Source organism: Simochromis diagramma, unplaced genomic scaffold (genome assembly GCF_900408965.1).
Source record: "Simochromis diagramma unplaced genomic scaffold, fSimDia1.1 OVJJ01000466.1, whole genome shotgun sequence".
Classification (NCBI taxonomy): Eukaryota; Metazoa; Chordata; class Actinopteri; order Cichliformes; family Cichlidae; genus Simochromis; species Simochromis diagramma.
Window position 1 is genome coordinate 1,145,780 of NW_024387287.1, and position 22,451 is coordinate 1,168,230.

Sequence of the window (22,451 nt, forward strand, 5' to 3'; positions counted from 1 at the left end):
AAGCACATTGTAAAGAAACAATGAATGCAAGTGGTGAACTGAAATGTGACTGAATCAACGGACACCATCAACTTTACAGGTGCTCCTGCTGTCAGCCTCAACCTGAGTCTGTGTGTTTGTAAATTCAAATTCTTGCAAAAGTAATCATCATGTTTCTGCAGACTGATTGCTCCTGTTTTTGTTTTTGATCCAACAAACAAACAAGCTGCTCATCTGATGAAGGCATCCTGTGACCAGTTGATATTGTCTGTGCATCCACCACCAATGAAATCTTTAGTCTGGCAGAGTGGAAGCAGACAAACACTATTCCATAAACATGGAAAAGTGTAGGTCTTCCAACTGATTTAGACGAATGTTGTCATATAGCAATGAAGCATGTCACCTTCATAAGGCAGCTTTTAAGTAATTAAAAGGCTGACACATATGCAGTACATTCTAGAATCATCTAAGGCAGTGGTCCCCAACCTTCTCTGAGCCATGAGTCGTAAGCTCATGTTCAAAGATGGCAGTATGCATAATTGGCCTCCTCTTTCACTCCTCTATCAAACCATCTGTCTTTTCTGTCCAGAATGTGAACATCGGCATCCTCGAAGAGTGACCTTTGTCCTAGGGTGCAGATGTGTGGCTGAGTCGTGTGCTGTCAATATGGCTCTTCTATGTTGTGCCATGTGTTTATGGTTTAGGTTCTCCAATGTAACGGACTGAGCACTCCTCACTGCTCTGCACAGCATACACAATGTTGTTTAGTTTCTGTTTTGTCCTGGAGATGAACCTCCACAGACCAGTTTTAGTAGTAGTTCTGTGTATCAATACCAAGAAAACATTACGACGACTTCAGTGCAATAAAAGCACAACAAAAAAAGTCTAAGTACCATCGCTGAAGAGCCTCTTGAGGGTTTCTTATTTCTGTTTTTTGCAGAAAGTGTATTGGATTGTTGTTGTTTCTGCACACTTCCAGGCAATTTCCAGGCCTCCTTGAATTTTGGCGAGCATCAGAAAGCACCAGTCTGTGTTTAACAAATGCTCAGGCAAATAGCCCCATTTTAAGTGAGTGAAGCCACTGCTGTGGTAGCTGCTCGAATATTTGGGCCAGCTAAATAAGAATACCTGGCTATCCTGAACTTGCTTCATAGTTCACCTTTCTGAAAACCTTTAAATGTTATTGTGTATGAAGCAATGACATGCTCTGACAGAGTATACTCTTACACATTCCCAGCTGCATCTTGGCTCTGAGCTGGGCTGTTCTGCATCTTTACCTCCGTTTCAGTCAAAGATTACTAAACAAACAAAACCATACCTTCCATAGAGTGCAGAGTCTGGACAAAGCTTAGTTACTTTGTTAACTGTCTAATGTCTAACTTTAACACAATTAATCAGAGCCCTGTATTTAAGCTGGATAAATGAATAGTTATCTTCCTTGTGATTTTTTTAAATTTATTTTTCCCATAGCTCAAATACTGTGCAAACCAGACACAGAACCACGCAGAGTTTGATGAGACAGTCCTAAAGCCGGATCACAGGCATTCAGGAATAACTGACTCCATGCAGGACGCAGAGGCTTGAATAAAGTGTATTTTACTGAAACAGTAGGCACACGTTTGAAATCTTCACAGTCACCCTCCAGAACAAATGAAATGCTAAACTTAAGGTACAATAAACACTATAAAAAACTAAATGTATTTGTAATCAAACTTTTTTCTACACTGCCTAGCTAACACAGCAGCCCTCCCAACCACAGGGCACAGTGAAGTTTTCAGTGTAAACGTTGGAGCTGACGGCCATTAGGTCAGGAGACAGGTACAAAATATCCATCAATGAAAATTGTCTTGGGACCTGAATTCAGCCGAGAACTATTTAACATGGGGAATCCTGAGCACGTCCTGTTAGTGCAGTAATAGCTGAGCTGCCATTGAGAGCTGTGTATGTATTGGATGAGATGAACTATGAGTCTTTGAGCATGCTGATCTGAGCAAAGATCTTGAGTGCAGGCCCCAGTTTGATGTTCATGGTTCCCATTAGGTGGTCCTCCTTCAGCAGCAGCAGGGCCTGCCCGTCGATCTCCTGAGAGCGGAACTCCTCGGCAATTTCCAGGCAGCCTGCAGCAACAGAGCGACAACGGTAAGTTCACAGCTCACATGCAGTCCTTACAGAGAACAGTAAAACAATCTATCGGAAATCTCTTTGCAAGAAAAGGGAAGCACAAAGAGAGCGGAATCAGAACAGGACACTGCTGAAGTCAGGCATCAAAGAAATCACTATGATCGACTGTTGTTGTGTAATAATCAGATAGTGACAACCCTAATCTGCATAGAGGGTTGGGATTTCCATGCTGTTAACACCTGTTTGGTGTTCAGCTTCACTTCTTACAATTTCACTGCTGCCTTTGTTGTGTGGCCAAAGTCGACCAGTCTGATGTCCGTCAGGATCATGTTCGTGACCAGCCTCGAGTTCACGAGTAAAAATCAGTAAAAATCCTGACTACTAAATGTTCTGCAGTCAGCTGTTAGTCAAGTGGCTTCATTGTCATTCCAACCACGTGTAGTGGTGCAGTACACAGTGAGACGAGACAGCGTTCCTCCAAGACCATGGTGCTACATGGTCTACAACAAAGACACAACAGAATGATACAGACACAACAGTGCAATAGAAATGCACAAAAGACTGAGTGTTGTGCAAAAAGTCACTTGGTGTAAGAAGGTGTGTGTCAGCATGTCGCTGAGTGTTCTGGAGTGTGAGGGAAGAAACTGTTTGGCAGTCTGGCAGTGAGGGCCGAATGCTGCGGTATCTCTTGCCAGAAGGCAGCAGGATGATGAGTGTGTGTGAGGGGTGTGTGGGGTCATCCACGATGCTGGTGGCGTTGCAGATGCAGTGGGTGCAATAAGTGTCTGTGATGGAGGGAACAGAGGCTCCAATGATCTTTTCAATGATCTAGTTAGTGGTACTTGGGAATAACAGCAACCCAGACATGGAGTGGTAGGCCACATAAAATCACAGTCAGCTTCAAACTTCAGGTGGTCTTCAGATTAGATCAAGAAAAGGGTGGAGAGGGGCTCATGGAGCAGTTTTCCACAGCTGAGCAACTGCGTCCAAGCCTTGCATCACTAAGCTCAAAGGGGGTGGAGGAAAAAATTGATACAGCATAGCATCACCAAACATCAGGCATATTGTATTAATACGGGGAACCCAAATATTGATATTTTATTATTATTTTTTAAAGACAGCAAATATCCCCTGACAGGAGGTAACCTTTCAGCAAATAGTCATAGCCTCACTTGGACAGATTGGTTGCAATCTCAGAGAGATTGTCAAAGCTTTGCTGTCTAATTTATGAAGGCACAGAGTGTCAGAAGTACAGACATTATTGAAATAGGCCGAAGTGCAAATACCTGAATTAAAAAAAATACTGCAGTAAAAGTTGAAGTATTAAATCAATTTTACTCGAGCATAAGTAAACAAGTGAAATGTACTGAAAGTAAGGAAGTAAAGAGTAGCTCCATGAAGGACAATTCTACCAAAGGTAACTACACCTAATTTTACATTAGACTACAACGGGAGAATACAAATCTACTTTCTAATTCTAATGAATGCACTAAGCTTAAACGAGTGATGCAGGACACAGGCAGTGAAAGACAGTTTCCAAACATCATTCCAAACTGTTGCCTATATTGTAGAGGGCGACTTTGCCTCCACATCTAAACAGAAAAACGTTTACAGTCGGGGTTTAAGGTGGGATTCAGTAACTCTACATCAGTTGTGATTATTAGTGAACAGGTCAGCTGCTCTTTGTGGATTTACACAACTGAATTCAACTAAATGTAAGCAGATGTTTGCTGAGCCATCTTTGCTGAATTATCCTACTCTAACAGTACACTGTACACTGTCTTTATACAATTGGTAGAAATTCAGTGAATGAATCTAAGCGACAGCAGCTCCAGTCCACATTAATCTTTGCTACATTTAATGTAACCCAACACTGACTGTGAGCAAGCTAACCTGTTTAACCTGCACAAAACTACCATGCAACATCAGCATTTGAATAACACAAAGTTACTATACTTAGCTCGTTTTGCAGGGAGTTTCACAATGTGAAAATATACAACTTATCAAAACACATTATATACAGATCCAATATGGGAATAAAAATGAGGACATTACATGTTTTTAAGCTCTTACCTTTAACTATAACCTGTTCATCTGTCTTCCTCCATCTCTGACTAAAGTTACACTCTTTTCTCTCCCTGGGAATCCAGCAGCTGGACCTTTAGTTAGCAACACACTGTCACAGACTGCACACACACACAGTTTGTGTGTTTGCTGATGTTTATTCAGCTGACAGAAATGTTGCATTTGAAATGACCTGCTACTTAAAACACTTCAAATGCACATTTACATTACCAGCCTTTATGGATCACAGAAAATGATCCATGTGACAGCTTTACTAGAAATGTGTTAAAATCTATAAGAAACATAGAAAACATAATAATAAAATGTGTTTCAATAAAATGAAACACTGTTTTAAAAAAAGACACGATCATTCATTGTTAACGTGGTGATTCAGCACACAGAATGGTATCATTTTAGATCCAGTTGATCATTTTAACATTGAGTGCACTCTCACTGCTGATTCCTAAGCTGATGGTTAAACATTAGAGCTCTGCAACTTTAATCTTTAAATGGATCCAGTTTAAAGCTTACTGGAAAGCTTTAAACTAATGAACAGGTAATCGTAACATGTGTCCTGTGTTCTTGTGACAATGTGACAGTTTGTGATTCATTCAGTGTTTTTTAGCAAAGCACAGTTTAACAAGCTGCACATATAAAACACATTCAACCAGCAGTAACTCTATAATACGCTTAAAACAAACTGTAAATGTGGCACTTCCAGCCGATTTTAAACTGAAACCTGCTTCTGACGGTTTCAGCTTTTATTCTCTCAGCTGCACACTCAGTGTTGGATTTGAGAGCAAACATTAAATATAAAAATAGAATTCAAACATAATGTATGTATGACTTTGATATACAGTGAAGGTTCTGCCAACATGTTGGACGTGGTGTCGCAGAATGAAGTTGTGTCTAAACATCGACATTATTTATTACAGACGTTCATTAGGGAAAGAAAGACACCTCCATTAAAAAACAATAAACCCTCCTACTGTGTGTGTACAGAGGTCGGGCAGATTTTCCAGGACAGGTGATGCTACTTTCTGGAGAACTGATTGTTGATCTGGATTTTAACCTGCTTCAGAGCTAGATAGGTTCACAGCACAAGTTACCATGACGACTTACCCTGTTAAGGAGTAAACCACCTTAGTAGTACAGAAAACCCTGGGTTAACCCTTAAGTTACTTGGAAAGCCAAACTTGTGTTTTGCAGTTAAATGCAGCCTTTTGTCTTCCATGGATATTCTCAGCCATCACTGCTGTTTCACTCCCCTTCACACAGACACACAGGTGGTCCTGAATACTCAGTGTCATTACATCAGTGGCTTGATGACCTGAAAACAGCCACTCTCAGGAAGCAGTTATTGTTGGTGGGGACTGTTCTACCACACTGGGCTGGCTGTCACTTCCAGTTAGTAGCACAGGTCATCTGCTAACTGGAAGGTTGGTAGTTCGATCACCGCCCTCTTCAGCTTGCCTAATTAGATTAGATACTAATTCCAAGTTGCTTTCTGATGCTTCAGTTAGAGGATGGTGATCGAACTACCAACCTTCCAATTAGAAGTTGACCTGTGCTACTAACTGGAAGTGACAGCCAGCCCAGTGTGGTAGATGTGGGACAACCGGTCATCTACTAACTGGAAGGTTGGTGGCGTCTGAATTGGCGAAGGCGGTCCCACTTTTCTCCTCCTCTCCCTTATCTTCCCTGCTTAGCCTCTTGTGTCCTTGTCTAGTCTCGTGTTTTTTGTATTACTTTTCCCTGGAACACTCTCTCACAGTCTGTTCTCTAAAACCTAAAGAGGAATTATGGATTTGATCAACTGGTCCCTGAATGCAATTGACACCCTTTTCTCAACGAGAAGTCTGGGCTCGGGTGAGCCTGAGTGTCCTGGAGGTACTTTCCCTGCCTGATACACGATGGACGGGTGGCAGAACTGGAGGGTCGTGTGCCTGGCGGGACTGTCGATCGAAGACGCTGAAGATATCTACCTATTCGGAACCATGATAACAGGGTTCTTGCTGATCGGAGCTGGCTTGGCCCTGGCTTATCGAAGATAAACAAAGCGGAATCGGCTGTTCAAAACCCCACAAGGCTGCCCGCTGGGATTGAATAGATGGGATGAGTGGTGAGTTCTCAAAATGGGCTCATTGAGCGCAGCACGGATAATATCTTGGAGAAGAACACTCAGAATAAGACCTCTGAGCGAAAATTTGATTACACCTTGGAGAAGCTCACTGCAGTCGTGAGTTCTCAGAATCGGCTCTTTGAGCACAAGAATGGACTGATTCTTATATAGCGCTTTTCTACTCTCCCGGAGTACTTAAAGTGCTCTATACAACACACCACATTCACCCAGTCACACCCATTCTCACCAGCACTACCTCTATACTGAGTGCTTTCTAACTACACTCACACACATTCATACTCCGATGGATGCATCGGAAAGCAACTTGGGGTTAGTATCTTGCCCAAGGATACTTGGATGCAGACTGGAGGAGCCTGGGATCGAACCTCCAACCTTCCGATCAGTAAGTGACCTGCTCTACCTCCTGAGCTACAGCCACCCAGAATGACATCACGGAGCGTAAGTTTGATAACATCATGGAGAAGCTCACGGCTCTCCAACAGGAGATTGAGAGACCAGTGTCGGACTGTTAGAACAGCTTTGAAATTCACATGAGTTGTTCGCACTAAAGTAAAAGCCACCATCAATTCATGCGGCTACCACTTCGGCGCCAGCTGTGATCTCAAGGCTGGAGCTGAACAAAAACACCCTGATAACAGACGGTGCTTAGACTGTTCCTCCCCTATGCAAGGCCACCTGGGTTGGCTGGAAGACTGTTTACTTAGCCTGGCAGGGCGAATGACACCGTCTCAGCTGAACTCTGGACACACACACACACATACACTGATACACACTCATCCCCCTCCCTTTCCAAACGCCTTCGATGCTTGTCCCCTCCCAGGGAAGATGGCAGTCGACTGGACCATCGCAGACATGCTGCAGGACCGGATGCGCTGTCTACACCGGCTCTCTATTACCCTTTGCCCGCCCCTGTTGCTTGTCTTGTGTTTCTATGGTGTATTGATAGTCATGTGCTTTTTGTGTGCGCTGAGGTGGTTTTTTTTTTTTTCTGTTCTCAAACTGATCTCCCTGTTGGAGCTCAGTCTGGGGGGGGAGTTCTTTTTTCTCCTCGTCTTTCCTCATGTTGTGTATTTACCATGTTAAACCTCTCTGACCTGTCTTCCCCATGTGATGTTTGTGTAATGTATGTATGGTCAGAAGGGTAAGATGGCGCTGGCACAGCTGGCAGCCTTAACCCAATTTCTCTTGGGATGAATAAAGTATGATCAATCAATCAATCAATCAATCAATCAATCAATTGATGGGCCGGGCCTCGGGGCCTTGGGTCCTGGTTGGTGTGTTGCCGGAGTTGTGGGCGGGTGGGTGCATGGGGGCCCAGCCCTGGAGCAGGGTGCCGCCGGTGCATCGAGCCACCTGGGGGGCTCTTCAACTGGTGGGGAAGATTGTCACATCTTGCAGGAGCTTTCCTCTCCTCAGGGGCTCTCTCAGCAGGAGGGGGAGACACAGGAGAGGTGGAGGAAGATCTCAGCCTGGGTGTTTATTGTCTTATGCAGTCTGGAAGAAGAGTGGATGGTGGGGTGGGTGCAGTTTTCTCTGTGGTGGGGTTGGGTGGACTGTCCTGGGCTCTATGGGGCTGGGAGGCGCTGCTGCGCTGGGCCCCGGTCTGGATGGGCCTGGGCCCCCTTTCCCTGGTGGGTCGCGGAGTATGGGGGTGCCTACTGGGATCAGCGGGGGAGCTGGCCCCAGGGAGGGGTCACTTGCCCCTCCCTTCCTTCCCTCCCCATCTCCAGCTGCCTCCCTCTTCCCGCTCCACCACAACCACCCACACATGCAGGACCTTGGAGTAGGGGTATGTCACCAGGGTGCAGAGGAGGCCACCCCCCCCCCCCCCCTGTCCCCTTCTGGCTGCCTCTGCCTCAATTTTATCCCACAACTTAGACATTCACATTACTCACACTCTCATTACACATACATATAGGATCTTGGGGGTGGGCACGATACACGGAATCCAAATTACCATCAGGGTGTACACCTCACCCCTGGCGTCGTTGCCCACCTCTCAATGTTAAATACACGTAGACATTGAGGGCCAGCAGGAGGGACCCTGCGCTTACCTGCTGCTCTCTGGCAGGTAGCTCCATGCCCTCCTGGGTTTTAAATGCACCTTAGAACACACATGCATCAACACTACAATGAGCGGGTGGAGGGAGGTTTGGAGTCTTCTCTCACCCCCATTCTCTGCGACCTGCTGGAGCGGGGGGGCTAGGAGGAGGAGTTGGCCGTCCGACTGCGGTCTGGAGTGTGGGGCCTCCCTGCTGCTGCGGAGTCGGGGCGGTCTGCCTCCCCCCACCGGAGGGAAAAGGGTAACACCACCTGGGTCTGGGTGCAGTTCCCCCCCTCCAGGGGCAAGGGTACCTAGACCCGGGGCTTAGAGTACGCTTGGGGAGTGTGATTGTGTGTACAGCGTCTCTTTATGTCTGTCTCCACGTTGGTTGAGTGTGGAGTAAGTGCATATGAGAGCATGAGGGTGGGAATGGATGTTTGTATCTGTGTGTGCCTGTATTTCTGTGTCTATATGTCAGGTTGGGTGTCAGGCGCCACCTCTCTGGGGACATCTCAGGCCCTCCAAGGTTTGGAGGCCTATCTCCCCCTACCACCACTTCCCCTGCCAGTGGCGGACTCCCTCAGACATCGGTGCGTTGGTGGTTCTTTGTGTCCGGGGATGGGCGTCCAGGTACACACCGGCTCACTCCTTGGCGGCCGCTTATCGGGGCCTGGAGCCTGGGGCTTGCTCGGGCCACTTCGGAGGTGGGGTGCCCCCGGCATCTCGGCCTGGGGCTCGGTCACTCAGGCACGGCTGGCTGCCGGCGGAGCTCACGGGCGCGTCACTGCAACTCCCCCTGGCTTCTGCTCCGCGGCTGCTGAGTGAGCCCTCATCTGGGACTCTCCTCAGCTCTTTCTGGCACAGTGGCGTGGCTGCCCCTCTGTTGGTCTTCCTTGGTCTCTTGTGTTCTGGGGGCCTCTGGATGTCTGGAGTTTTGATCTCCTCCATACCTGCTTCATGCCCTGGAGGACGGGGCTGTGGCCCCCCCACACCCTCTAGCAGATCATTACATGAAGGAATCTTTTAAAAAACAAAAAACAAGCGCGTCCATGCTCACAGGTGTACACACAGGTGATCACACCCACAAACTACACCCTTTTTGGCTCCTATCTCAAAGCACACTGTGTTCTGTTGATCTTATGTGCTGCACAATAATGTTTAATATTTAGTATTTACTGTCATATTCCCATATATCATTGTGATGTTGTTTATTCTATTACTCTTGTTCTCTTCTGCTTGTTTTCTTTTTTCTTTCTCAGCAGGTGACCCAGGTGACTGATATATGCATTTTTTTTTCTTCTTTTTTTTCTTTTTCTGCTCATTCTGTTGGTTTTTGCCCTTCTCCCCCGTCCCTCTTCTCAGCTGTTTCTCTTTCCCTCTTTCTTTCTCCCCTTCTTTCCCCCAGTAAAGTCTGTCCCATATTCAGTAAGTGAAAATAAAATAAACAATAAAAGGTGAATCAAATGGACCATTATGGCAAGGCTGGGATGGTCAATTTGGTAAAGTAAATCCGTTGGGCATCTTTCTTTGCCTTTAGACAACAATTCTGATGGCAAAAGAGCCAAACGGGACAGGCAATAAAAAAAAATAAAAAAATAAAAAAATAAAAAAAAAGATGATGAGGCTTCAGCAAACCACAGGATCAGCCGAGTCAGGAACAATTTAATCTGTGTCAGATCTTTGCTGGATTTGTTAAATTTGGTCAGCTGCTGTAGACAGCTTGTTCTGTCCTCCATTTGTCCAGATATCTCGAGTTTTTAAAGAACATACCCAACACACCATCCCAAAGGCTCTGTGGTAATACCTTGGTGGTGTAAAAATATTATTTTATGCCTGACAAACTGTATCATCTTTGGCATTTTTATATATTTCACTGGAAAAACAAACTTGCTGGCAGCTGCCAGTGCAACCCCTTAGCTCCTTGTAGATACACATCTGGTATCAGTTTTAAAATCCGAGGTGACTTTGTTGTTGAGTTACTGCATTCAGAAGGTTACAGAAACTTGACCACTAACCTTGAGGTCGAGGTCACTGAGATTTGAACTCGTCAAAGATACTTAGGAGATAGACCTATCCTACGTCATGTCCAGTTACTGCATTCACAAGATTTTTAGAAAACGCGACTTCTCACCTCTGAAACAGAATCAGAAAACTTTATTAATCCCTGAGGAAGTATTCTGATTCTGACGCTGAGTCCAAGATGACTGACACTGGAACTTGTCTGAGAGCAGATAGTAGATACACCGATGGTATCAGTTTGAAACCCCTAAGTGGCTTCCTCTCAGGGTTAAAACATTCACAAGATTTTCACAAAACTTCAGGTCACTGAGATTTAGACTGGTTGAGATTTTTAGTTGTCATCGATTGAGTTAAGTGCCTTTAACGATTCGTAGATTAATGTTCAGTAGTTATTACAAGTTTGTCTGTCTCCATAGAAACAAATTATGAATAAATGAGAAGAGCCTCTGTAGAGTTGTGCACACTTGAGTCTTTCTGCACTGTAAAGAAAGAAAAATGCACAGCTGGATATGAACGCAGGCGTTACCAGATTGAGCACCCACCTGGCAGAGACGAGATGAACTCGTAAACGTCTTCTATGTTCCACTGCCCCGGATCACTGGGCAGGAAGCCATGGTGCAGCAGTGGCAGCTCAGAGCCTTGTGTCACAGGCAGGCGCTGGGGAACTGACACGGGGGACGGGGGTCTTTTGTAGAGGGACAAATCTGAACACTGATTTGAATCCTCCTGTGCAGGGTGGACTGAGTGAGCAGTAGGCAGAGCAGCAGCAGGCTTCTGAACACAGGGAGCAGTCTGAGGGAGTCCGAGAGAAAAATGGGACTATATTGAGGTTTTTCTCTCATTTATAGGTGTAATACATCAGTCTGATTTAAAAAAAAAAAAAAAAAAAAAGAGAGAAAATACATACATATACACACACACACACACACACACACACATATACATATATACACACATATATATGTATATATATGTATATATGTGTATATATATATATATACACACACACACACATATATATATATACATACACATATATATATATGTATATATATGTATGTATATATATATATATATATATATATATATATATATATATATATATATATATATATATATATATATATAGATATATAGATATATAGATATATATACACATATATATATATATACACACACACACACACACACATACATACACACATATATATATATATATATATATATATATATATATATGTATACACACATATACACATATATATGTATGTACACACATATATCTTGCCAACAAGAAGGCATCGGTGGGTAAGAGACGAAAACAGGGCGTTGTTGGAATGCTACTACGCAAGTAACCCCGGCGGAAGGGGCTACATGAATAGGATGAGGGACCTATGGATTCTTCGATACCCAACATCCACAATGACGGCGAAACAACTAGTAGCTCAGTGTTCCAACATTCGAAAGAAGGGACTGCTCCCACAGCTAGAGATTGACGAGGTACAACACAAATGCTACGGCAAGGAGGAGTCAGGACGCCAGGTCAGGGGGGAGATATCATCACCCCCACCCGAGATTGGGTACATAGCCCCAAGTGCGATAGGAGAAGGATCGTTGAGTGCGAGAGGAACTGACCTGAAAAATAGGATCATGGCCAAGCTTGAAACCTGGATCCCCCGTAGCCGGTTACCAAGATTACATGAAGTACCCTCAGAAGGTCTGCTAGATGATGTTAATGCAGCACTGCGGACGATACCTACAACCACAATTACTGACACTAACAAGCTGATCTACAATACGGCAGAAGTGATCAGTGAGATGCTTGGCTACAAGTTGAACAGCCACAAGGGGCAGTACCCTCCATGGAGAAGGAGGCTAGAGGGCAAGATCAAAGTAGCACGGAGAGAGGTTAGCCAACTAACGGAGTTGCAGAAAGGTGCGACAAAGAAGGTGCATAAGAAATACAGCAAGCTGTCCATACCTGAGGCCTTGGAAACTGCCAAGCAAAGACTCACAGTCTTGGCCAGCCGCTTGAGGAGGTACACCAGAGAGATAGAAGGCAGGAGAATAAACCAGCTGTTCTCCACAGAACCAGCAAAGGTGTACTCTCAGTGGCAAGGGAACAATAATAATAAGAGAACAGCACCACCAAGGCTGGAGACGGAGCAATACTGGAAGAGCATATGGGAGAAGGACGCAACCCATAACGGCAATGCTCAGTGGCTAGTGGATCTGAGGGCAGACCACAGCGACCTCCCTGAACAGGGTCCAGTAACCATCACAGTGGCAGATATCCAAGAAAGGGTCTCCAGTATGAAGAGTTGGACAGCACCAGGGCCCGACATGGTTCACGCCTACTGGCTGAAGAAGCTGACTGCACTCCACGAGCGTCTGGCAGCACAAATGAACCAGCTGCTAGTTAACGAGAGACACCCGGAATGGCTAACCGAAGGTCGGACGGTACTGATCCCCAAGGACCCCAAGAAAGGACCAGTCCCCTCCAACTACCGACCAATAACCTGCCTCAGTACTACATGGAAGCTCCTGTCAGGCATCATATCGGCTAAGATGAACAGGCACATGGGTCAATACATGAGCGGGACACAGAAAGGAATTGGCAACAATACCAGAGGCGCAAAACACCAGCTACTGGTAGACAGAACAGTCAGCTGAGACTGCAAGACCAGACTGACCAACCTGTGCACTGCCTGGATTGATTACAAGAAGGCCTATGATTCAATGCCCCACAGCTGGATACTGGAATGCCTAGAATTGTACAAGATCAATGGGACCCTAAGAGCCTTCATCAGGAACTCAATGGGGATGTGGCGTACAACACTAGAGGCCAACTCCAAGCCCATAGCACAAGTCACCATCAAGTGCGGGATCTACCAAGGAGATGCTCTGTCCCCACTGCTGTTCTGCATAGGCCTGAACCCCCTCAGTGAGATCATTAACAAGACTGGCTACGGATACCGACTACGGAACGGAGCAGTTGTCAGCCACCTCCTGTACATGGATGACATCAAGCTGTATGCCAAGAGTGAACGAGACATCGATTCACTGATCCACACTACCAGGCTATACAGCAATGACATTGGAATGTCGTTCGGACTGGAGAAGTGTAGTCGGATGGTAACAAAGAGAGGGAAGGTAGTCAGAACTGAGGGGATTGAACTACCAGAAGGCAACATTGCAGACATAGAGGACAGTTACAAGTACCTGGGGATCCCGCAGGCAAATGGGAACCATGAAGAGGCCGCTAGAAAGGCTGCAACCACCAAGTACCTGCAGAGGGTCAGGCAAGTCCTGAGGAGTCAGCTGAATGGTAAGAACAAGATCCGGGCCATCAACACGTACGCCCTGCCCGTGATCAGGTACCCTGCTGGGGTAATAGGCTGGCCAAAGGAGGAGATAGAAGCCACTGACATAAAGACAAGAAAGCTCCTTACCATGCATGGAGGGTTTCACCCCAAGTCCAGCACCCTGAGGCTGTACGCTAAGCGGAAGGAAGGGGGCCGGGGACTGGTGAGTGTCAGCACCACAGTCCAGGATGAGACAACGAACATCCAAGAATACATTGGGAAGATGGCCCCAACTGACCGAGTGCTCAGTGAATACCTCAGGCAGCAGAAACCCAAGAAAGAGGAGGGAGACGAGGAACCATCATGGAAGGACAGGCCCCTGCACGGTATGTACCACCGGCAGATAGAGGAGGTGGCTGATATCTATATATAATTATATATATATATATATATATATATATATATATATACACATATACACACATACACATACATACACACACACATATATATATATATATATAGTATATATATATATAACCATATTCAAAAGTTTGGTACCCATTTCTTTTACCAGCAGAATCCAGAATTCTTCTTAGCCTCATGTTTATTTATATTTTGGTTGTTTGTGTTTTGATCACCCTTGTTAGTGGTAGGGTCCATGCTGATGACACTGGGAAGGCACAAGAATATGGACTAAGAGCCAGTCTGGACCTCCAGGATGGCGGCAACATGGCAACCTTCAAACATTTCAGTTCTTCATCCTTCAGAAACTGCAGGAAGCACAAGGCCACTGAAGGACTCGTGCCCTCAGGCCATCCTGATAAAGCTCGTTTCTGATTGTTTGGTCAGAGATATCGACTCTCTGGTTTGGGCAGTGCTTATCCTGTTTCTTCTTACACAAAGGAGCAGATACCAGTCCTGCTGACAGCTTAAAGAGCTTCTATGGCCGCGTTCAGCTCTGCTAGAGTACTGAAACCTCCTCTATGCTGTTGAGACCGTACTGAGAGACACAGCAAACCCACACACACTCTGCACTTCTATGTAACATTTACAGTCTGATGGATGCACTGGGAGTAACTTGGGTTCAGCATCTTACTAACGTTACAATGTTAGCCACATGCAGACTGGAGCAGCCGGGGTTCAAAGCACCAACCACCACCATCTTTGCAAACCACTCTCAGTTATCCTTCACTTCATTAGGGTAAATAGTCCTGACTGTCTCACCTTCTTTTTAGAGTCTATGATGGTGTTTTTGTGGTTTCCATTCACAGCTTTTTGCTTCTTCATGTTCTCCAGGGTGGTTTTGCGGTTCGGGAACAGACCCATTCGCTTTGTGCATCCCACATTGTAACTACAAGGATAGCAAACAAGGCAAGTTCAAAATCTGTGCATCATTCACAAGTCTGAACTAGATGTTTACGTCTGGTGTGTTGTGAATTAAGTTATTCCTTTGTCATTCTCAGTAGAAGTGTTCTTTGTATTCAGTTCCATTTTATTTCTTTATAGCACCAGTTCACAACAGTAGTCACCTCAAGGTGCTTTATATTCTAAGGTAAAGACCCTAAAATATTTTAAAATAGCTGGAGCTATAGCACACAGCAAGTCACTGCACACGGGAGATAAACATGTGACACTGAGGTCACAGGCAAAGACTGGACCAAACACTCAAGTAGCTTCCTCAGTCATATTCTCCTAAATGTCGACTAATGATGTATCAGCTCGGAGACAATATTAAGGCAGTGAACCACAGTGAACTGTGAAAATGAAGACAATGATCTTACCGTTTAGCGCACACCGTAGAACAGAACCTCTTAGATCTTTTGAAGATGTAAGCAAAATCCACCCTGCCGCATAATTCACAGGTCAGCATGGGCTCCTGCTGGCCCTTTACCTCTGAGGGAACAGTCAACACAATCTTTGTGATCATCACGCTGAAACTGTTGAACATCCAGTAAAAAGAACTGCATCCAGCAGCACCAACACCAAAGCTGTTAACCAAAACAAGGGGCTAACACAACTCTAGAGTTCTACACAACTCCCTTTATGCCCAGTATTCCTGACTGCTTTCTTACACAAAATAAATGCTGAATGAAATTTAATGGCACTTTTTTAGTCTCACTGAGCAGCCAAAACACGTTTATATGTGCAGCTGAGGTCACTTTGCTACTTTCAAAACCCTTCGACCAATCCCTGTGGTAGTGACAGATCAGACTGGACTTGGTTTCACTTGTACGATATGAAATTAAATTAACAAACTGTTCCAACTTAGGGAGCTTTTGATGATACCGTCCTTCCATGAAAATGCATATGGCATCATTCTGTAAAACGTTCCTGTTCAGAGCCCATTCAAAAGTGATGCAAAACAAGCGTCCCTGCTTGCTCTTATGCTTTTAAGCATCTTCAACATGATGCTGTCCTACACCTTCTACCTCTACATGCACCCTCAGAAAAGAAATGCTAGAAATCTCCTCAATCTTGCATATAACTGAGCAAGGATGAAGGTGTGGGCGGTACTGACTACAGCTTACTGTGTATTCTGAAGCTCTGCAGTCAATCAAATCTTTGTCACAAACCCAGCTGGTGAAGAAGTGTTGGGCGTGTTGGACAGGTCAAATATGCTGAGGCACAGTAGTGATTTTCATTTATACATTTATTACAAAGGGCCATCCAAAAGCCTACTGACAGTTGGAAAACAGTGGGACACAAATTGATGTTGGTACAATCTACAGTCAGGGAAAAAATTATTTGAACACCAGCTGATTTTGTAAGTTTGCCCACTAAATAAAGAAATCTACCTCTAGTCTACAATTTCAGTTGATTTGAACAGTGAGAGACAGAACAATAACTAAAAAAAAAATCCAGAAAAATGCATTTCTAAAAAGTTATAAATTAATTTTATAGCTTGTCTTAGTAAAGTGTCGGGCCACCAAGAGCCACAAAAACAGCTTCATAGTCCTGGGCACTGATTTTGAAAGTCTACAAGGAATCTGAGGAATAAAGACAACCACTCAGTACAGCTTTGGACTGATTTACAGGGACAAGCGTGCCCAAACCAAGCCCATATTCTGAGAAAGAGAAACGTTTAAATTTGACAAACCCTTTGTTGACAGGCTGTCCATCTTTGAATCTGGTGTATATCTTCTTAGATTCTCTATTGAGAAAGATGGACGTTCCACCTGCAGACACAAAAACGTATCAGTGCACTGATGCTTATTAAATACTGTTGGATGAAATCATTCATAAGCATGTACATGAATGAAACTTTCTTAATAGTATGACCTATAATCACTCTTGTCCTAGTGGGAAATAAAAGGCCTTGTGTCTCTCTTAAATCTTACAGCGATCAGCTGGTGGGTTATGGAGGCAGAACTGACGTCATCCTAGAACTATTTAGGAATAATTCTATAATTAGCAAAAACAAAAGCTTTTTAAGAAGACTGTGGTTAAAACATGACTTAAAAGCCTGTTATACATAGTCTTTTAATAAAGATAAACAGCATATTAATGCTGAGGCTTCTTCCAACGGTCTTGTTAGGAAACGGTTTAACAAACATGTCGTTGGTTTGAATTATAGAATTACAGAAATCTGCTTAGACAGAGCAACAGAAGAAGGAAGTAATCTAAATAAATAAAAGCACTTATTAAAGTTGCTGTGAAAGTAAGATTTTATTTGTGTTGGCAAAAAATAAATAAAACAAAACAAAAATATTTTTCTCCTTTTCAGCCTATCCCAGCTTCCATGTGGCAAAACACAGGGTACCGCCTACACAGGTCATGTTGCAGGTTAACACAGAGAGACAGACATTAGTTTGCACTTACATTCATACCTATGGGCAATTTAGAATCATCACTTTAACCTAATCCCACCAACTACATGTCTCTGGATTGTGGGAGGAAGAACGAGTACCAGAGTACCTGCAGGGAACCCCACGCAGACAAGGGGAGAACATGTAAACTCCCCACAGAAAGGCCCCAGATAGCTGATTCGAACCCAGGACCTTCATGGTTTCTCTGTGTCGCTCACATTGCTTATACTAATTAACAATTTAGATGGTAAGAAACCAAACAAAAAACAGTGAAAATTTCAGGCTTTTTATCTTTAGTGTTTTTTGAGCCCAGGCAAAGTGCTCAAAGAGCACAAATTTCAGCATTTTCCCCTCAGTCACTGAACCTTACTTCACTTGTTCAGCCCAAACAGACTTTGTATAAAGTTAAGGCCTTGAACTTTTGCACACACATGCACAGTGTGCTCATGTTTGGTTTTTGAAATGCTGATAAAATTTTAGCATTTTTACTGTGCCTACATCACATTAAATTACCTCACTGTAATTTGATGCCTACATCACATCAAATTACAGTGTGTGCACGTGCGCACACACACACACACACACACACACACACACACACACACACACACACACACACACACACACACACACACAGCATTCTCCAAAACAGTAATGCACAATCCTCATCTTGTTAATGTGACATTACTCATTCAGACCAATGAATGTAGAAAACACCTGGAGCCATCTCTACTGCAGCACAGGCCATAAAGCAGATGGGACTGTGGTAAAACTAAACAAAAGCACATTTTCTCAGATAAGTTTTACCCAAAGATGGTTTCAGCTGTTATTGGTCGTTCTCATTACGTGTTTGAGGGCTACCCTCTCCCATAAGTTTGATTCTAACTTCTAACTTGATGCTGTTACACCGAGGTCCAAAAGTCATCGCGCTGCCCAGTCACCAACATTACTGTTACATTACAGGATGAACTGTTCTCCTTTTCCTCTGCAGAGCTGTTAAATAAATATCTGTAAACAGCTGCATGTTTCTGTCTCCACATATTTTAGGGATAAACTTCACATTTGACAGTTTGTGATGATTATTTTGTCTATAGTGTAACAGATGCTGACCTAGGATTCCTCACCCTGCCCAGTGACAACAGATAAATATTCTTATATGTCCACTTGTAATGGTAACTACCCACATTACATTGGACTAAACTTCAAAAAGTCAAAGAGATTAAACATCCATGTAACTGGAGTCATTACATAGGAGCATAAACAGTGTTTAGGAAAGCTGCTGATCTCAGACCTGCACAGTTTCTGTTTTAAACACTGAATATATTCAACTGCATAAAGAGAACATGAGATTTTCTTTGACAGCATTAAATAAAACCTGATGAAAGTCAAAGGTCTTCACTTATTCACTTTAATAAGGAATTCTTTCACATTGTGTTTTGCTAATAGAGTCATATTTGCCATAAAGTCATTCAAAGCCATTCATTCCAGAGTAACCAGAGAGGATAATACACAGTCCAAAACTTTAAGACCACTTGAAAAATGGCAAAAATCATATTTTGCTTCAACATGGAACACAAAACTGAAACAGGCTGTTCTAGCAGGCTGATCCCTGCGATAAGCTTCAGTCCTCCTGATGTTTCTGAAATGATGTCTCTCAGTGAGTCAACAGAACATCTGGCACAGGACAGCTGTGGTGACAGAAAGGAAACAAGCTTCTCCAAACCTCTGGACACCCAGCTTGGTCTCCCTCACTATCTGTTCATAATAATGTGGACTCTGTTATTACATGAAAAGGACAAATTAAACTTCTATCAAACCTTCTGCTGCATTTTTAGATCTAACATTTTATTTAATGTTTCCATGTCAGCAGAGTGCTCTGTGAGTGGATCTAAGACTGTTTAAATCTGCAGTTCTATATCATCCTCAGTCTTATGTTAAAATCTCAAAGAATGACTTTTAATGTCCAGATAATTCTAAAAGCAACTCTGCTGACGTCACCTCTGTTTAAAATACGACAACACAAACTAAGGAGTAATAAATCCTTCAAAAATGTGTGTAGCACTGCTAACTAGCCAGTAACAAGTTTTTAACACACTGCATATGCTAGCAGCTAATCTAGCAAACAAATCACCACCAGGAGCTACAGAGTGATGTCAGGTGTTGTGTACAACTATAAGACGTTAAGATGTGAGTCTTTTGAATCATAGTGACGTGATTGTATTTACCTTAATTTAACAAGCTGTCAGTAACGGTAAACCCATCAGCAGATACCCTCAAACTGGAGCAGCTGGGCTACCTTAAAAGAGCAGAGGGGCATGTTCGTGGTCACGTCCAGTCCGTGTGGGCAGGAGTTTGACGCAGTGACTGCACCTCAAGTCAGTACTGCGCAGACACTGGCTCCAAAAGTGCAACGTAACAGCTCCCACAGACGGGAAAGTCTGGTTTCACATTTGCACAATGGGAAAGTGCCACACGCTCCAGCTTTCTACAGTGAGTTTGTAAAACCATCAGCACAGATCGTCAGAACCAGAGTAGCCACGTTATGTGAAAAGATGGTCACTGGACCATCCTTTATGAAATAGGAGGAGACGCCATCCCATAATTCATGACGACAGACTATCAGACCATTCATGAAAACAACTGCCATAATAAACAAAGTGGAGCAGATCATGTAGTTTTGCATTTGATGCCATAACCTCCTGATCATTCTTAAGTTTTTAACCACAACCACAGCTGAACTGTGAACACTACAACTCTGGAATATAAACTACTTCTTGTTGAGTTGTTTCTGCATGAAGAGCGCAGAACGCTACACAAGCTCAAGATTATGGACTATGTTAAATTATAAAAATGTGTTTAAGGTCATCAGTGGTCATTAGTAACTGCAGTCTTTGGGATCATCATGAATTAATTTTTTCTTCAGGGCAGCTGGGATAAGTGATGGATGAAGAATTTTACTGCAGTCATGGAAATCCTAACCAGTGAGGCGTAGAGCAGGTACACAGCACGTAAATATAAGAAAATAAGATGCTTTTATTTTTTTATACATTATTGGACAGATTTAATAAGTGAGGCCAATTATTATAATGTCATAATGCATTATAATCTATATAGAAACATGAAGTCAGTTCTGCCAAGAAAATTTCAATTAGTGGCTCAAAAATCCCAAAGAGGGAGGATGAGGCACACTCAGGCCTGCAAACAAAAAATAATTCGGTGTAAAGTGAAGTTTCACGCAAGTGTTTCTCTTTGAAAATGGTGAAAAGAGACGAGGATGAAAGAAAATCAATATTGTTTTTCTATAAGAAGTCTTTTGATAGAAAGAGCCAAACACTGTGCAAAGGGTTCTGAGGATTAGGACTCAGACTGTTAGAAACCTGAAGTCTGAGAGGAACAGCTGACAAACACAACACAAAACATTATATTCTGTCAGATATATCAAATCTAATCTTCTGTTGTCACTTTCAGGCTGTGTATTCATGCACTCAACAAACATTTGCATTAACAGAAACATACATAGCTCCGGTACTCACAGGGAAAGGCTCTGCACCCTCTTGGATAACGAAGCCTTCTATGAGATGGGTGAGGATGTGAGACTTGACTATGGCCTGGGCAGGTTTACTCTCTCCATTGTTTTGGGTGCTGTTAGTGTTCCCATTCCCAGAGGTCATGACTGGAGCACAGGGCACCCCTCACCTGTCAACAGGAGCAACATGACAAACTCAACAAGTGCTCGCCATGTGGACGAAGTCTCACATTATTTGGAAGAGACAATTAAATGTTACTCAGTGTCTCTGGCAAAGCTCACCGCCTTGATATAACACTGATTATGAAAAGTGTTAATTTTAATCTTTCAGCAACACTTTTGGATCCTGAATCTCTTACAGCAGCTGTTTTTTCAGTCATGTAAACTTTGGTTCTTTTGCCAACTTCTTGCACTAATCTGAGTTTTAACTCATGCTGATATAAAGACGGGATCCACTGTGTCCCGGTCCGATTTGAGCGTATATATGTGCCTTAACTGAATCTGAATTTCCAGATTTAAGAATGGCGTGAGTCACTCTTACAAAGGGGGACCTCAGTTAGGCTAACGTGGGGTTGTACGTGCGCGGTTGCTGTGGAAACCCACGATTTAATGAGCACCAAAAAAAATCAAAGAAAGAACCGTGGAATCACGCTGCCATATATATGCATGTGATCTGGATAACGTTAACACTATAGGTTGTGTGACTTTGAACGGTAAGAACGCAGAGTGTTAGTTTTCCAAACTCGCTAACGAAAACAAAACAAGGAGTTTGGCTCAAATTTAAACCGCACACATTACATTTAAGCGAAAGACCCGTGTGAACCAAATATACCTGTAAATACTATTATATATATATATATATATATATATATATATATATATATATATATATATATATGCAGTGTTGCGTAAACTTACAGCTAGCTTTGAATCAAATCAGTTTAGCCAGGCGGACACTTGGACCTGCTGGTTGCGTAATGGATAAAAGTAGCGCATTCAAACGCACCTTTTCTTCTCCTTAAAAAAAGACATTAAAGATGAGTTCACTTACTTTTACGGTTCGAGACCGCCTCTGGATCGGAGGGATACCAGCCGTCCCAGTCCGTAACAATAGTAGAGGGAAGAAAAGCTCTTTGTTCAACGGCTCCAAACAACGCTTTCATATACTGATTACACTCCCTCCGTGAAAACGACAAGGAGTCCGACCCGGGAATCTTTACCGGGCAGCGGGCCCACCGCGTTACACGAGGACGCGGAAAGTTAGCGACCCTACCATAACCGCACTATGTTTCACCATTCTCCTTCTTTCTGCACACAATACTATACACTTGGACGTGTGTGTTCATTTCTCAAGCCAAATAAAGTTACATAAAGCACTTCCGGCAAGCGCTTTCAAAATTAAAAGCCACAACCAGGAGGAAAAAGAGCTGTGCAAATATGT

The 22,451-nt window shown here is 43.6% G+C and overlaps 1 protein-coding gene across 2 annotated transcripts; it reads right to left on the bottom strand.

Annotated features, from left to right (window-relative positions):
* Nucleotides 1-1,559: 1,559 nt before the first annotated feature.
* On the bottom strand, nucleotides 1,560-22,383 carry phc2a (polyhomeotic homolog 2a (Drosophila)). 2 transcript variants are annotated; one of them, XM_040003675.1, is made up of 7 exons: nucleotides 22,062-22,383; nucleotides 21,018-21,180; nucleotides 16,776-16,854; nucleotides 15,460-15,571; nucleotides 14,903-15,029; nucleotides 10,913-11,162; nucleotides 1,560-2,096 (listed from the first exon to the last, which is right to left on the bottom strand). In XM_040003675.1, exons 2-7 carry the CDS (start codon nucleotides 21,153-21,155, stop codon nucleotides 1,942-1,944), a joined length of 861 nt encoding a protein of 286 aa, XP_039859609.1. In that variant the 5' UTR covers nucleotides 21,156-21,180; nucleotides 22,062-22,383; the 3' UTR covers nucleotides 1,560-1,941. The 2 variants fall into 2 exon arrangements, with proteins under 2 accessions (XP_039859609.1, XP_039859610.1); XM_040003676.1 differs by lacking the exon at nucleotides 22,062-22,383 and adding an exon at nucleotides 21,929-22,008.
* Between the last annotated feature and the right edge of the window lie 68 nt (nucleotides 22,384-22,451).

Bases quoted from the DNA above. Each gene is read 5' to 3' on its own strand.
- phc2a (XM_040003675.1), bottom strand. From the start codon at position 21,155: ATGACCTCTGGGAATGGGAACACTAACAGCACCCAAAACAATGGAGAG. The intron at 11,163-14,902 runs GTGAGACAGTCA...GGACTCCCTCAG, and splicing joins TCATAGACTCTAAAAAGAAG to ACTGCTCCCTGTGTTCAGAA. The intron at 2,097-10,912 runs GTGGGTGCTCAA...CTGTTGCTGCAG, and splicing joins GTTCATCTCGTCTCTGCCAG to GCTGCCTGGAAATTGCCGAG.